Here is a 17857-nt window from a genome sequence, read left to right as displayed (position 1 = left end):
ATCAGAGGGATCAGGAGTTGAGGGTTTATCACTGGCGGTGCAAGCAGGTTGATCCTGATCATCAGCAGTCCAGACCAGCTCCAATCTCATCTGCAGCTCCAGGTCCAGATACTTTGGTCCCAGAGCCCACAGAGACTTCCCCTACAGATGATCTTGACTTTCCAATTGCAGTCCGTAAAGGGAAACAACATTGTACCACATCCACAGCCCACTGTATTTCCCATTTTGTATCCTATGATCGCCTATCTCCTACCTACAGGTCCTACCTTAGCTCCATTTCCAATGTCCTTATTCCAAGAACAGTGCAAGAAGCCCTATCCGTCCCTGAATGGAAAGATGCAATGCAAGTTGAGATGGATGCCCTGTTGAAAAACAACACCTGGGAGGTAGTTGATTTGCCAAAAGGAAAAAAACCAGTTGGATGCAGATGGGTATTTACGGTGAAGTATAATGCAGATGGATCTATTGAGAGGTATAAAGTTCGGTTAGTTGCAAGAGGGTTTACACAGACTTATGGCATAGATTACTTGGAGACATTTGCACCGGTAGCCAAGATGACTACTATTCGAGTTCTATTGTCCCTTGCAGCAAGTCACACTTGGCCTCTATACCAAATGGACGTGAAAAATGCCTTTCTAAATGGAGATTTGTAGGAAGAAGTTTACATGTGTTTGCCTCTTGGATTCTATGATGCAGAAATAGGTAAGAAGGTCTGCCGGCTCAACAAGGCTTTGTATGGTCTGAAACAACCACCTAGGGCTTGGTTCGATAGATTCAGACTAGCACTTGTGAAGTTTGGATATGTACAGGCCCAGTCAGATCATACCCTATTCATTAAGAGGGTGGAGTCCTCTTTGACACTATTGGCAGTATGTGTTGATGATATTGTTGTCACAGGGAATGATAGCCATGAGATTGAGTCTCTTAAACAGCTTCTTCACCAAGAATTTGAGGTCAAGGACCTTGGTGTACTCCAGTATTTTTTGGGTATTGAGGTTGCTAGATCCAAACAGGGGATCTTTATATGTCAGAGGAAATATGTCCTAGACCTGTTGGCAGAAACTGGAAAGTTGGGTGTCAAGCCTACAGATACACCAATTGAACAGAATCACAGGATTAGTGCCGAGAGTGGGGAGCTTCTTGAAGACAAAGTTATGTTCCAGCAACTGGTAGCAAAGCTCCTCTATCTTTGCCTCATTCGGCCAGATATTACTTATGCTGTTAGTATTGTCGGCCAGTACATGCATTCTCCTAGAACCACACATCTTCTTGCGGCAGAAAGAATCTTAGCCTACTTGAAGAGATGTCCAGATAGGGGTATACTTTTCAAAAACAACAATCACATGAAAGTGGAGGTCTATACTGATGCAGATTAGGCTGGGAGTGTTGATGGCAGAAGGTCTACCTCAGGATATTGTGCTCTTGTGGGAGGAAACATTGTCTCCTGGAGAAGTAAGAAACATAGTATTGTCTCCCGGTCAAGTGCTGAAGTAGAATACAGGTCCATAGCCAATGGAGTGGCTGAAATCCTATGGCTAAGATCTCTACTTGAGGAGTTGGGTATTGAGTATGAGAAGCCCCTGATGCTATACTGTGATAATCAAGCCGCCATTAATATAGCACATAATCCAGTACAACATGACAGAACCAAACACATTGAAGTTGACCGCCATTTTGTGCGAGAGAGGGTCTCATCTCAAGAAGTATGCCTCCCTTGCAACTAGCAGACATCCTCACTAAAGCCATATCAAGAAAGAAGCTAGAGGCAGATCTATCCAAGTTGGGAATGATGAACATATACTCCCAACTTGAGGGGGAGTGTAGAGAACATTGATGTGGGTGCCACAGCTGTGGTCCCACTCAGTCCGTAGGGTAGAATGTATCTAGTCACAACTGTGGTTATTTTACTATTCTAGTATTTCTAGTTTCAGTTCTATATTGTTTGTTATTTGTTAGCAATTATGGTGTAAACACCAAGGGTAGATATGTCCTTTCATGTAACTAGCATAACCTATATATATTAACTTAAAGTGGCGGCGACAGAATAATTGACATTCTGTTCTTCTCCTCAAAAAGTGTGTTCCATTGCTCTTTCATCACTCTTTCTTCTACTTCTTCACTTTCTCTTCTCATCGAACCTGAAATCTCTTAGTGGTCAAGACTGAATAGCAGTCTTGAAAACCTACAACTATCTCAAGCCTATGCCTTGGTAAGTAGTGAATAAATCAGTCCAAGTCCAAAGGGCTAGTCTAAATGATCGCTTTGCTAATATGGAAGTGAAACCGAAGGGAGTTGCAAGTACTCCAAGTAGCTCATGGAAGAAAGAAATTATTTGTGACTACTGTAAGAAGCCAAAACACACTAAAGGCAAGTGTTGGAAACTGCACCCTGAGCTTCTTCCTCTACAGTTTCAAAAGAAGTCTGATAATATGAAGGCAGGGAGTGCTAATGTTGTTGCTGGTCCAGATAATGACAGATACCAAACTGAAGAGATGAAGGCTAGTGAGCAGTTAGCAGCTATGAAGGCAGAATATGAGAAGTTTGGGAGGATGATCAGTCACCTAGAGGGTGTGGCCTCTTCTTCCAACCATCCAGGAAATTCAACCTCCTCTGAATTTGCTCATTCAGGTATACGGGCTTCTGCCAATCATGCAACTAATTTAGGTAATCGTAGGATCCCTTGGATTATTGATTTTGGTGCTTCTGATCATATGACCAGCCTTTCTACTTTGTTTGTTTCATATGATTTACTTCCTGGACGTGACAAAATCACCCTATCCGATGGCTCTTTTGCCCCTATCTCCGGCAAGGGAACCATCAAGGCTACAGACTCCTTGGTTCTTCCTTCTGCTCTTCATGTACCTAGACTAAATACAAACTTGTTATCTGTAAGTAGCCTAACTAAGTCATTAAACTGTTGTGTAACCTTCTTCCCTTTCTACTGTGTTTTTCAGGATCTGGAGTCTCAGAAGGTGATTGGGAGTGGCCTTGAGGCAAATGGAATATATCTGCTAGATACTTCTAGACAGTGCCATGAACAACCTGGAAAAGCTACTTTTGGGTCTACATCTACAGAGTCCATCAGTCGAGTCATGTTATGCCATTTTCGTTTGGGTCATCTTTCTTTTTCTGCATTGAGTCATTTATTCCCATAATTGTTTAAGGGAATTAGTCTATCCAGTCTTCATTGTGAGTCATGTGAATTGTCAAAACATTGTAGAAGCAATTATCCTTTGAGTAATAAAAGATCTTCTCCTTTTCATATTATGCACTCTGATGTGTGGGGGCCTTACCACTTACCTTCTATGGGTGGCTACAAATATTTTATCTTGTTCATTGATGACTTTTCTCGGTTCACTTGGATATTTTTTATGAAGTCCCGTGATGAAGTTCCCAGACTTGTAAGACAATTCCATGAATTTGTCCTAACCCAGTTTGATACCAAAATTAAAATTTTCATATCCGACAATGCAAAAGAATATTTTGAGAAAAACCTGACCTGCTATCTCGTTGATTTGGGGGTTATTCACCAAAGCTCCTATGTTTGAACCCCAGAACAGAATGGAGTTGCCGAAAGAAAAAATCGGCATATTGTTGAAGTTGCAAGAAATATTCTATTTGCCTCACATGTCCCTACAAAATTTTGGGGTGTTGTTATTCTCACTACAACCTACCTAATCAACCGTATGCCATCCAGGGTTTTGGGGTTTAAGTCTCCCTTCAGTCTTCTTCATCCGGGCAAAGATCTTTTTCCTATTCCTCTTCATATCTTTGGCTGCACTTATTACGTACATATCCCAAGTGCCCAGAAACATAAATTTGAACCAAAAGCCCACAAGTGTATCTTCCTTAGTTATTCCCCCACACAAAAGGGTTACTGTTGTTTTGATCCGAAGACTGACACTTGGTATGTCTCAATGGATATCACCTTTGATGAGCTCTCTTCCTTTTATGATTCTTCTTAGGAGAGGCATTGTCCAAAGGGGGAGAATTTGTCACAGGTGTTTGCTCTTCCTTTTCCTGTCCCAGTTGAGTCTTTTGCTGATTCTCTTCCTCCTTCAAATGAATCAAGGGAGGATCAGTCACTTCACCCTCATTCCAGTGTTTCTATTCCTCCTCCTTTACCTCCTCGCCCTCTTTTTAATCCCAGGTTGTATCAATGCAAAGAACCAGAAATGAGCATATTGTTTCCCCTACAATACATGAGCCTCATGCACTTCCAGTTACAGATGAGACAACAGGTACTGTTACAACCCCTTTGGAGCCATCCTTCCCAGACCTTGATATCCCCATTGCTATTAAGAAAGGAAAAAGGAACCGTACTGCACATTGCATTTCCAAACACCTTTCTTATAATTTGCTCTCTCCTTCATATTTTGCCTACCTTTCTTCTGTTGCTTCTAACCCAATTCCCAGGTCTATGTCAGAAACTCTTAATATTCCAAAATGAAGGGATGCTATGAGAACATAAATTGATGCCCTACACAAGAATAACACTTGGGAAGTGGTTGATTTGCCTTAAGGGAAGGATCCAATAGGTTGTAAGTGGGTTTTTACTATCAAATATCATGCAGATGGCACCATTGAAAGGTATAAGGCTAGGTTGGTTGCAAAAGTTTATACACAGATATATGGGATTGATTATTTGGAAACCTTTGCCCCTGTTGCCAAGATGACTTCTGTGAGAGCTCTGTTATCTTTGGCTGCACACTCAGACTGGCCACTTTATCAATTGGATGTAAAGAATGCATTTCTAAATGGAGAATTACATGAGGAGGTCTATATGTCTCTTCCTCCAGAGATGTATGAAACATATATGAAAGGAAAGGTCTGCAGGCTGAAGATATCTCTTTATGGACTTAAACAGTCCCCTAGAGCATGGTTTGAAAGGTTTAGGGCTGCCCTTGTTAGCTTTGGCTATGTACGGACACAATCTGATCATACCCTCTTTGTGAAGAGGAGAGGATCCTTGGTCGTTTATCTGATTGTGTATGTTGATGATATTGTTGTGACCGGCAATGATGTATCAGGGATCAATGATCTCAAATCTTTCCTTCATACAGAGTTTGACATCAAAGATCTGTAGGAATTGAGATACTTTTTTGGCATAGAAGTTGCTAGATCCATGGATGGGACACTTATCTCTCAGAGAAAGTATGTTCTTGATTTGCTCTCTGAAATAGGGAATATGGGTGCTAAACCAGTTGCTACTCCTATTGATATGAGTCATAAACTCTCTGCTTCATATGGAATATCGTTGAAAAATAAGGGAGTCTTCCAGAGACTACTTGGAAAACTTCTCTATCTATGCATGACTCGGCCAGACATTGCATATGCTGTCAGTTGCATTAGTCAGTTCATGCATGCTCCCAAGGGTACTCACATGGCAGCAATAGAGCGGATTCTGTGTTATTTGAAGGGTTTCCCTGGAAAGGGAATTCTATTTGCTAAGCATGGCCATATGAAACTTGAAACCTACACGGATGCTGAATGGGTCGGAAACATTGATGACAGAAGATCTACCTCTGGGTACTGTAGCTTGGTGGCAGGTAATATTGTCTCTTGGAGAAGCAAGAAACAATCAGTTGTTGCTCGATCTTCAGCCGAAGCAGAATACAGAGCCACGGCTCATGGAGTTTTTGAACTATTGTGGCTTAAATCCTTGATGGAGGAAGTGAGTATTGAGCATGATAAGCCAACGATGTTATACTGTGATAATCAGGCCACCATCAGCATTGCTCACAACCCAATGCAACATGATAGAACTAAGCATGTTGAAGTTGACAGACACTTCATTCGAGAAAGAGTGGCTTCTGGAGAAGTGTGTCTACCTTTCACCACTTCTAAAGGACAGTTAGCTGATTTCCTCACGAAGGGCATTCCCAAGGCTAAACTTCAGCATGATAATGGCAAGCTTGGCATGATTGACATATATGCTCAGCTTGAGGGGGTGTAGAGAAGATAGGCCAAATGGCCCATAGGCTGTTTATCCTTCTTTATTTTTTATGTTCTTTGTTGTAATGGGCCTTAATCTGAGCTATATTCTTTCTTGTGTTATGTTTTTCAACTTTCTGCCCAACTAGGGGCCTCTCTGTAAATCATTAAAGTTTAACTCAATGAAATGGAATGAGGGATGTAAGAGAGAAGGTTATGTTCGAAAATCTCTCTCTCAGAACCCTAGTTGCCACCACCTTCTTCTTGTTCTTGTTCTCTCTTCTTGAAATCTGATTTCTGCTTTTTTTTTCCTGCAACTTTTTAAACAGTCCTTTCTTTTCAAAAGGCTGTTTTTCTTCTCTGATTAAGTTGTTGTGATGCAATAGTGTGGGTATAAAAGCCCTAGCAAGTATTTGGTTTGTGAATTGTTGGTGAAGTAGGAGTGCAGATCACCAACAGGATGATTGTGTAGAGTGGAGTCAGTGGACAGCATCATGGCAACATCCGGCAGTGGTTGTGATCGAAGGTCAAGTGTGATGATTTCTCCTAATTATGTCAATGTGCAAATGACATCTATTAAGCTGAATAGTGAGAATTATGTGCCACGGGCTAAGTTGGTGGAGGTGTTTTGAGAGGCAAGGATAAATCGAAATATGTGGAGGATGATTAGCCCTTAGCTGAATCAGCTGGGTACAGTGATTGGGAGTATGATAATACCTTGATTATGATATGGTTGTGGAACAATATGGAACCAAATATTAGAGTTAATTTTATGTTCTTGGATTCTGGCAAAGAGATATGGGAACATACTAAGAAACTCTATTCCAATCAAGATAACACTACTAGGGTGTATCAACTCTATTAAGACCATTTCAATTTACAACAAAGGAACCAAAGCCTTGAGGACTATTATGCTAGTATAAGAACCATAAGGACTAAACTTGATGTCTATCAGATATATCCAAAAATAATAAATAAATAAATAAAACTTGATGTCTATCAGTCCTTGACCTCTAACGTTACAACGGAAGCAACTTTTTTTTTTTGCTGCCACAACAGGAGCAACTGCTTATCACACAATTTCTCTTGGGATTGAAGCAAGAACATGAACCTGTCCAGGCACAAATATTGGGTAGTTCATCTCTTCCCTCTCTTGAATAAGTGTTTGCTAGACTCCATAGAGTTTCCCTTGGACCTACAAATACAATTACTACTTCTGATAGGTTTGCATTAGTTGTGGCAAGAGGGGGAGGTCCTAGTGGCAGGAATGAGGTCGTGGAAGTGTTGGTTACTCATCTGGATGTGGTGTTATTAGAGGTGGTTTCTCATTTGGTCTTGGTGGTAGTATTGGAGGATGAGACTCAAGGGGAGGTGGACATGGCAATGGCCCTCAAAAGTGCACTTGTTGTGGAATGGATGGTCATGCAATCAATTTTTGTTATAATCCACATGGGCCACCATCCACTTGGGCCAATCATGTTATAACTAATTGTGATGAGATAGGTGGTAGCCAACAAAATGATCAGACATGCTCGTCTTCTATAGGTGCCACTGGGAAGGAGATGATGAATGTACCATGTGATGAGTATGAGAGGTTCCTTCAAGCTATTCCACAACAAAATACTACCACCCTTGCCCACTCAAATATGACTTGCTTGGAATCTAAATCATCTCATTAGATTATCAACCCTGGAGCTTCCGATCATATGATTGGAACTCCCAAGTGTCTTTTCTTCTCTTTCTTAGCCTTTGTCACAAACAATTACTTTAGCTAATGGCTAGGGGTGACCATGAGCAAGCTTTTCATGAGCTATTCGAGCTCAGCTCATGAAAAGCTCGATTGGGCTCGGTCTAAACTGAGCTTCAAGCCGAGCTCAAGCCCATATATAGGCTCATTTCTTAATCGAGCCGAGCTTTGTTGAGCTCAAGCTTCAATAGAGCTTCAATAAAGCTCAGTTCGTAAGGCTCACGAGCCTAATCAAGCTTTTTCATATATATGTATATACACACATACATATAGAAAATAATAAATATAAAAATGTTATACATATAGAAAATAATATATATATATATATAAATAAATAATATTTTTTTATTTTTAACAGTTGAGCTCAAGCTTAAGAGCTTTTGACTCAAGCTCAAGGTCAAGCCTCATACTTTATTGGCAAGCCAAGCTAGAATAGTTAGACATTCGGCTCGGCTCGGCTCAAATCCACCCCTACTAATGGCTCTTCTCTTATTAGCAGTGTTGGTGATGTTGACCTTTCATCCCTTTCTTTGTCATCAATTTTATATGTTCCTAAGTTTCCCTTTAATCTCATGTCTATGAGTAAATTGACCAAATCTCCTAATTACTCCATTACCTTCTATCCATCCTTTTGTGTCTTTTCAAGATCTAAAGATGGGGATGAAGATTGGTGGACGGAGTGAAGCAGGTAGACTGTATTATCTTGATAGTAGCAGCTCGAAAGTAACATTTCAATCTTCTCTCACACTTATCTAGTGGCATTGCAAGCTTGTCCATCCATCCCTTCAAATACTTAAATCCCTTATCCCGGCACTGAGTCATCTTTCATCTTTGGAGTGTGAGTCATGCCAATATAGGAAACATCATCGTGTTCCCTTTAGTCTTAAAGTTGATAGTAGTCTTGAGTTCATTTGCTCTAGTTCATTCAAACATTTGGGGTGCTAATAAAATTGTATCTTACAATGGTTACATATTGTAACTTTTGTTGATGATTATTCAAGAAAGTCATGGCTTTATCTTATGAAAAAAGGGAAGTTAATTATTTTCTATTTTTCAAAAGTTTCATGCTAAAATTCATACTCAATTTGGTATTCCAATCAAAATTCTTTGTTTTGATATTGGGAGAGAGTACTTTCTTACTTCTTTTCAAAGATATTTACAACACCATGGCATTATTGATTAAACTTCTTGTACATACACCCCACAACAAAATCCATAGTACCACAGACAACTCCATTTGGAATCCAAAGATGAAGCAGATTGGAAGGAGCTCAGAGATATTGAGGAAGAAGACGAAGGAACGTTAGCTCTAGATCTAAAAGATGCGAGCGTGGAAGAGTCTACTAAGGATTGTGAGGGTTCTACAGAAGAACCACAAGGAAGAGGTAGGAACAAGCCAAGCTTAGAAACAAGGTACTAGTATTGGGGAATAGGGCCTTCAAAACGATATAAACGGAGGTTCAACTGAGGAACAGATTCGTTCAGTGGTTTGGGTTGTTGCTTAAGAGAATCATAACCCTTCAAAGTCTACCCTAGGGCAGGGAGTGTCTCACCCAATTCAGGGAGTCTCTTCCTCTTCTCTTGCTTCTCCTTGCCCCACTTTGGCTACTAGCTCTCTTGTTCTTTGTGCTAACTCTCTGATACTTGGCTTTGCAAATCCAGTATTGGAAGTTACACCTGGTGTGGAATTGGGCTTGAGAGTGCCAGAAAGACTAGCAAAAGAAGGAAGTGTGGGTATAGGGGAAAAGGGGATAATGGATCTAGTCTTGGGGAACTAAGAGACCTTAATGGAGACAGTAAAGTTGGCTGAAAATAAGTTGAAGGAACTGGATGCAACAGGGAGAGTAGCTGGGAAAGAGGGGGATATTAATAAAAACATTGGTAGTGGAAGAGAACCTAGTGAGCAACAAAAGCAGAAAGGGTGGAAACCAAAAAACACTGGAAAAGAGTAAATAAAACTCAAAGTTTACCTCAGAAGGGAAGGGAGTGTGGATAAAGAAAGAAAGAGGAAAATGAATGAAGTGGAGAAGTTAGCATGTGGAGTGTCTTACGATAAGCTTGAAAGCAAAAAGAGGGAGAAAAAGGGGGAACTACAAAAATAAATGCAATGAAATAATGTGCTGGAATGCGAGAGGTTTAGGAAGTGCAAAAAAAAAAAGGAGAGTTATAAGAAATGTACTAAGGAAAGAGAAGTTGGAGGTCATAATGCTTCAAGAAACAAAACTCCCAAATCTGGATAGAAGGTGGATAAGATGCATTTGGAATAGCAAGGGATTGATCTAGTCGTATGCCCCTTCTTGAGGTGCTTCGAGTGGTATTGTAATGATTTGGAAGAATGAGGAGGTGGAGTGCTTAGAAGAATTGGTTGGGCTGTAATCAATATCAATAAAAGCCAAAAAAGTAAATGATGGAAACGATGGGTTTTAACAAATGTGTATGGCCCTCACTCATATCGAGAAAGGGAATATTTTGGGAAGAGCTTGCAGCAATTAGAGGCTGTGGGAGGGAGCTTGGTGTATAGGGGGAGATTTCAATGTCACAAGATAGACAAATGAAATAAACAACCCAAGTCAGATTATAACCACAAGTATGAGGAAGTTTAATGCCTTGGTAGAGTCCCTAGAGCTAAAAGAACCTCATCTTTTGCAAGCCTCTTTTACCCAGTCCAACTTTCAAGAAAATCAAGTTTGTTCTAAACTAGAGAAATTCCTTTATTTCATTGCTTGAGAAGAACTTTGGGGAAACTCAGTCTTGAAAGCACTCCCTAGAGTAACCTCTGACCATTGTTCTTTGAGTCTTAACCAATATCATCCCCTTGGAGGCCCCACACCCTTTAGATTTGAAAACATGTGGCTAGAAGTTCCAAAGTTCATTACAAAATAAGGGAGTGGTGGATGGAAGATGGGATCAATGTCGTAATAGAAAGGTGAGATTCATGAAAAAATTGAAGAGGCTGAAAGATAAAGGACTGGAACAGAGAAGAATTTGGAAGAATTGAAGAATGAAAGGACTTAAGGAATTTGAAGGCTTGGAATCCAACTTGAAGGCCCTAATTGACTATTTTCAAAGAACTTCAAGTTTAAAGATTAATTGGGAAAAGAGTTGTGTGGGAAAAGAGTTGTGTGGTAGGTATGAACATGGAAGTGGAAGAGACTGAGCGGTTAGCTGGAATAATAGGTCGTGAGATAAAGAATTGGCCCTTAGATTATCTTGGCATGCCTCTGGGAGGAATTCGAGAGTAGATAGCTTTTGGAAACCAATTGCTAGGAATTTAGCCATGTGGAAAAGAAACTACATCTCTATGGGGGGAAGAATTACTTTGATCAGATCCACTTTATCCAACTTACTCACCTACTACTTGTCCACCTTTAAAATTCCGGTAAAAATTGCAAGGTAATTTGAAAAAAATAATGAGGGATTTCCTGTGGGAACCAGGAGATGAAAGGAAAGATCATTTGGTAAAATGGGAACAAGTTTGTAAAACTAAGGATCAAGGAGGACTAGGTTTAGGGAATCTAGTTAAGAGGAACATGGCTCTTCTAGGAAAATGGTTGTGGAGATTTCCTCTTGAAGGAGAAAGGTTGTAGCTCAAGGTCATTGAAAGCATCCATGGTGTTGCAGACAACGGTTGGGACACAAAGCTAGCACCTCAGGCAGCTTCAAACTCCCCTTAGAAAGCAATTTTTGAGGTACTTCCCTCCTTAATTTTATCCGTTGCAATGTGGGGTGTGGAAACAAAGTCCTATTTTGGGAAGACCTCTAGCTAGGGGACTCACCCTAAAACAACAATTCCCTGTTCTCTATGCATTGTTAGACTATAAGGTTGAGCCTATGGCCAGGTTTGGCTCAATTTCAGAAATTGGTTTAAATTAGGACTTTGGTTTTAGAAGAGGTTTGAGAGACATTGAGTGTGATTCCCTAGTTCTTTTGCTATCAAAGTTGGAAAAGCTATTCTTGGATCAAAGTTCCATGGACAATAGAGTTTGGTCTCCCTCTCCAGATGGTCCATTCTCCTATGCTTCCTTCTTTAACATCCTAACCATTTAAGATCCTACGGGAGAGAACTTTCCAGTGAAAGAAATTTGGTGTAAGCCAATCCCTCCCAAAGTGCAGACTCTTTGTTGGGATAGGAAGTGTTCCTTGGAAAGATTAACACTTGTGATTTACTACAGAAAAGAAGGCCAACAAAGTGCCTCTCTCCTCATGTTTGCATCCTCTGTTTGGCTAGTCGTGAGACCCTTCCTCATTTACTAATTTCTTGCTCTTATGTGTCTTGCGTTTGGGATTACTTTTCCTCACTCTTTGGATGCTTATGGGATCCCCCACAATATGTGGTCAGCCTATTTGATTCCAATTTTCTGCGACAACAGGGGAAAAAAATGCAAAATGTTTATGGAGGATAACAAGAGCAGCTGTAGTTTGGACCATTTGGGAATAAAGAAACCAAAAGATTTTCACTGAAAAGAGCAGATCCAAGGAGGAAGTAATTGAAACAATAAAAATCAGATCTGCTCACTGGGTAAAAACAGTATATTTCTTCAAAGATACAAATGACATAATAAGGAAATGGAAGGAAGTGGCATAAATGGATTTGCATAAAGAAATTATCAAAATGGATTGGAAACCACCAGAGCCAAACAAATTGAAGCTAAACTTTGATGTAGCTCCTTTGGGAACCCAGGGAGGGCTGGAATAGGGGGAGTATTCAGAAACCATCATGGAGAAATCATGGCGATGTTATCAGGACCAATTGGGTATGCAGACTTGGTTCAGGCAGAGATATTCGCACTCCTACAAGGATTGAAATTAGCAGTGCAGTTAGAAGCTAGAGAGCTAGAGGTGGAAGGGGACTCACTTTTGGTCATCTCTTGGGAAAAGCAAGTAAAATCAGCACCATGGAAGTATAGATTTGCTTTCAGGGAGATTGACTAACTAGCTAAGAGTTTCAACTCTACTTTTGGGTGGACTAAAAGGACAGCACATGGATTGGCAGATACCCTAGCAAAACAGGGAGTTGATAGGCATTCTCTCTATTGGGCAAAATCGTAACTTGCTGTATTAAAAAGAGGATTAACAATCCTTCTTTGATGGGAACTTTCAATTTTTGTTATACTCGGGAAAGTACTGTAATCTGTTATTAAATTAATAAAAATCCTTGCTGATAAAAAAAAAAACGAGGTGGCTGAGTGAAAGAATCGTCATTTACTTGAAATTGTTTGATCACTTATTTTTATCATACGAGTGTTCCCAAGAGATTTTGGAGTGGCGTAGTTCTTACAACATGCTTCCTTATTAATTGAATGCCTATGTCTATTCTTGGTGGTTGTTCTTTTTTTGTTCTATTTCCTATTTTGTCTGCTTTTCCATTGAATCCAAGAGTGGTTGGTTGTACGTGTTTTGTTCATAATCCGGGCCCTAGTGTGGACAGTTAGATGCACGATCTATTAAGTGCATTTTTCTTAGCTACTCTAGGACACATAAGAGGTATAAGTGCTATAATCCTACTTCAAACGGTCCATTGTGTGCCTTGACATTACTTTCTTTGAGTCAGTCCCTTTTTTTACTAGTTCTGATATTACTTTTCCCCCTATGCTTCCTCTTCCAATTCCTATTGATGACCCTATTCCTATCATCACCCACTTCCCACCTACACAAGTGCATACCAATACCAGAAGGCCACCAATCAAACAAGTGTATACTCATAGACAAACACTAGCTTCTCCACCAACATCATCTCCACTGGCAATCCACCTATTGCTCCTACTTTAGTTTCTCCTCCCACCAAAGCCACCTCTAATATTGACCTTCTATAGTTTTGTATAAAGGTAAACATAGTTGTACACTTGTACCCTTCATCCTACATCTAATTATGTCTTTGCTTCTCACCTTTCTTCTTCCCATCACTAGTTTGTCTGTCTTCTGTCTTTTGTAATTGTTCCTAAGAATGTCAAGGAAGCTCTTACCTCTCTAGGGTGACATCAAACAATGGAGGAGGAACTTTCTACACTATAACATAATCACACATCGGAGCTTACCACTCTCCCTATTGGGAAACATGCTATAGGATGTTTGTGGGTGTAAACAGTTAAACATCTACCAAATGGCAATGTGCTTAAAAGTCAAGTTAGTTGCTAAAAAATACTCATAGTTGTATGGTGTGGATTATATGGAAAATTTTTCCCATTGCAAAGATTGGTCCAATTTGTGTGCTAATCTCTATAGCAGCTATGTATAACTAGCCATTGTTTCATCTTAACATCAAGAATGTCTTTCTTATATGGTGATCTACTTGAGGAAGTTTATATGGAGTAACTACTTGGGTTTGTTCCTTAGAGGGAGGACGGTAAGGTATGTAGCTTAAAGAAGGTGATTTATGGGCTGAAATTAGGGGTGCTCACGGTTTGGTTAACCGAACAATGACCGAACCGGGGTTACCAGTTTCTAGAAAACCAGTAACCGAAACCGAACCAAAGCCAATCGGTTAACTAATTGACCAATTCGGTTAACCATTGGTTCGGTTCGTTAGTTTTTTGGTTTTTTATATTTATAGTATATATTATAAAAATGCATATAATAAAAAACTAGAAGTATATAAAATATTATATTTTAAATAATAAATAATATTATATATTATATATAATGCATATTTATTAATTTATAATATATAAAAATATATATAATATACATACATAAAATATATAGAAATATATGTATACTGGTCAGTTTGGTTAACCGCCGGTTTTCTATATTGGTAAACCAAGACCAAACCAGTGCCTTTGTTTTTTTTAACAATATCGAACCAATTATTGCTCACCCATAGCTAAAACAATCCCCACGTGCTTGGTTTAGTAGATTTAGTGAAGTGGTGAAAGAGTTTGGAATGTAGTATCTAGTGGGACTACTTTGTATTTAGTTATAACTCTGCAACGGGGAAGATTTTATTAATGGTATATGTAGATGATATTTTAATCACTAGTAGTGATACCCAAGGCATTGCAAGATTAAAGTTAAAGGGGTTCCTACAATCATTTTTAAACAAAAGATCTTGGCAAACTAAAGAACTTTTTGGGAAGAAGTTGCAAAGTCAAGGCATGGTATCAATATATGTTAAAGGAAGTATGTTCTTAATCTATTAGAGGTGACAAATTATCAAAAAACATCTATTAGAGGCAACAGGATTTGGGTGCTAAATTGATTAAGACACCTATGGAACCTACTATGAAGTTTAGTACTGACATAAGGGAGCACTTTGATAATCCTAGAAAACACAGAAGGTTGGTGGGTAAGCTCAAGGTTTAAAATTTCGATACAGGTGGTTATGCCAATAGGGGCGTATCGGCCTATAACGAAGCTTGCCCACCCTTTTTTTCTTTGAAATTGGTTCAAAGGGGTCGGTCTAAGGCTGGTCTACCCCCTGAATCAGGTCACACCCCAATACAACCCCTGTAGGGTGTATCGTTAAGCTAAAATTTTGAACCTTGGGTAAGCTAAATTACTTGACCATCACCCAACCAAATATCTCTTATGCAATGTGTATGGTTAGCCAATTTATGCGAAGTCCTCAGATTTCTCATTATAATGCAGTTTTTAGAATTGTATGGTACTTAAAGGGAACCCCAAGTCATGGACTATTATATAGGCTTTGTGGAAAGCTTAAGATAGACGACAACATCGATGTAGATTGGGCTGGTACTATGTTTGACAAAAGCTCCACCACTGAAATTTAGTATCCTAGAAAAGTAAGAAACAAACAATTGCAGCAATAAGTAGTTTTGAAGCTAAGTATAGGACCATGGCACACACTATCTTTGAACTAGTGTGGTTGAAGAATCTACTTTAAGAGACTGGGTTCTCATTGAACAGCCCCATGAAATTGTATTGTAACAACCAAGCAGCTGGCCATATTCTTCTAAGCCGGTGTTTCATGAAAAGACCAAGCACATAGAGGTTGATTGTCACTTTGTGAGGGGAAATGTTCTTGATGAAGTAATTGGTACTGCACATGTGAGCTCAGAAAGTCAGTGGACAGATAAGTTTACTAAAGGCTTGAGTCAAGGAAGAGTAGAATACAGATGCAACGAATTGGGATTATATGATATATACTCTCCAGCTTGAGGGGGAGTGTTAATGACCTATTAAGGGTGTTATAGTCTTTTTTCTAGGTTTGAACCATTATTACATATCTCCTAGACTAAAGGTAGTTTACAAACAATATATAGGCACATGTGCACATTCAAGGTTGTAAATCGATCATCTGGTTGGTGCAAACTAGCATATTAAACCTGTCACATATTGAACATGTTGGTTGAAATTAGGGGATTTGACACTCAACAAGCTAATTAGATCAACATAAAAACTAGAACAAATCAAAAAGGATGAATATAAATCTACCATCTATACAAGACTCCACTCTATGGTTTTTCCTTTTCCTGAACTATCATCATCAAAATCCTATTTAACATCCAAAAGAATGTGACAGGTCTGAGCATGTCAATTTTGATGTATTCCTACAATGACCAGCGTACCACACCTATTCTACTTACATGTAAGAAATAAGATTAGTAGCTTAATGCCATAGCTAGATAGTCCCTATGATATAACTTGTTGTACCAATGTGCTTAAAATAATGGCCACCCATCAAAAGAATGACAAGAAGCAAAGAGAAGGTCCGGAAAATAGAAACTACCTCCTCATAACATGGCTGCAGAGCACATAAATGTACAAGGACGCAGTATAGTTTCAGGTGGCAATACAACTTATAATTCCATCTGTCATCACGAAATGCAGCTTCAGCACCTGCCTGTATAGCTTTAAACAGCTGTAGCACAGTCTCTTCCTTAAGTTGTAGTTCATCATCCCAGTGAACAGATGTTAACCGTTCTGTCAACATTGGCTGATTCAGAACCTCGAGAGATGAAAACCCTATCTCTGTTGTTCTTTTTATAGATTTTATACATGATACCATCCAATGGCGTATCTCCTCATCACAGAACAGAACCCTTGTGAAGAAATCAACTCCATCTTTGAGGACATCAACAGTGATTTGAATGATCACACTTGCACATATACATCTCTGAAGGAGAGCTTGTCGTAGAAGAAAAGCAAACTGGGACTCTGATTTGGACAAGCAATCTATAACATTGTAGGACTGCTGAAGACAGTAGAAAAGAAGTGAATCAAGTGGCTTCTGATCAGACTTTCTGATATGACTTATCTGTTTATATTTGCATATAAAATCTGCAAGAAGCTCTATGCATTGTTTCCTCAACAATGGAATGCACATTAAACATGCTCTTAAAAGGGATCCAGCATTTTTTGTGGTAATCACAGCAAGCACTAAAATTTCTGCATATAAGAATATTTAATCATTAATTGCCCAAATTATGCTCAGATACCATTTTTTGCACCACAACTGAAGATGACCAAATCCTGCAAACAATTTAAAATAAAACCTGGATATAAAAGATCAGGACAGCGAGCAACAGCTATTGGGACCATACAAAGTACTTCTGAGAAAATAGACTCATCGAACCAAATGGATCCTTCCTCTTCAAATGGTTGCAGTTGGATTTCTTCCAACTGAGGAATTAACACCAATCTTTTATTGATTTCTTTGGCACGCTCGCGCAAGTTACAAATGATGGCCTTAATCCGATGTATCTGCACAATAAACAGTCACCATGAGGAATAGAATACAAAAATAAATACTTTAGAGGTTGATCTAGTATCATCTCAGAAAACAAGATACTGACAAGTGACAGCTTTGCTTTAATAAAATTTTATGCCTTAATTATCTCTGAAATATCTCTCATTGTTTTTTACTATCAAGAATCTGGTGCCACAATGGTTTTCTATTATGAAGAAGCTGATGGAGATCAACTTAAGGCATATCAAAAGAGAACCAAAGCTGCCCCTATGTTTATTTGGCATCATTATGATGACGTGGGGCCCACATGGGAACTGGGTTAGCAGTGGATTAACTTGGGAATACCCTAGAGTCTTCAATCCACTTTAAGATGCTCTTTGTGTGGTTGAATTTGCTGCTGGATAGGTCATAGGCCTTATTTGACTTTCTTACATTTCTGGATGGCAAGGGCATTTTTGTAATTTTGCATGTTTAGGGGTTATGTTTGGGACGGGTCTTAGTCCAATAGTTTCCCTTTGTTTGGCTTTATG

General features: G+C 39.3%; 1 protein-coding gene across 10 annotated transcripts in view; it reads right to left on the bottom strand.

Annotated features, from left to right (window-relative positions):
* The window catches only part of LOC148869492 (uncharacterized), a 31056-nt gene that overhangs the window by 11710 nt on the left and 1489 nt on the right, over window positions 1-17857 (bottom strand). For all 10 annotated transcript variants that reach the window (XR_016106547.1, XR_016106546.1, XR_016106548.1 and 7 more), the window contains exons 2-3: window positions 17134-17341; window positions 16368-17026 (exon numbers count right to left, since the gene is read on the bottom strand). Coding sequence is in view for 7 of the 10 variants with exons in the window: in XM_088967545.1 (XP_088823671.1) it covers window positions 16368-17026; window positions 17134-17341 (867 nt within the window). In the remaining 3 variants the exon portion in view is untranslated. The remainder of the gene's footprint in view (window positions 1-16367; window positions 17027-17133; window positions 17342-17857) is intronic.

This window comes from Nelumbo lutea, chromosome 2, assembly GCF_056320005.1.
Source record: "Nelumbo lutea isolate HS-2025 chromosome 2, American lotus-T2T, whole genome shotgun sequence".
In the NCBI taxonomy this organism is placed as follows: Eukaryota; Viridiplantae; Streptophyta; class Magnoliopsida; order Proteales; family Nelumbonaceae; genus Nelumbo; species Nelumbo lutea.
Note: the sequence above shows the minus strand (reverse complement) of the source record. Positions and strands in the feature narration are given on the sequence as shown.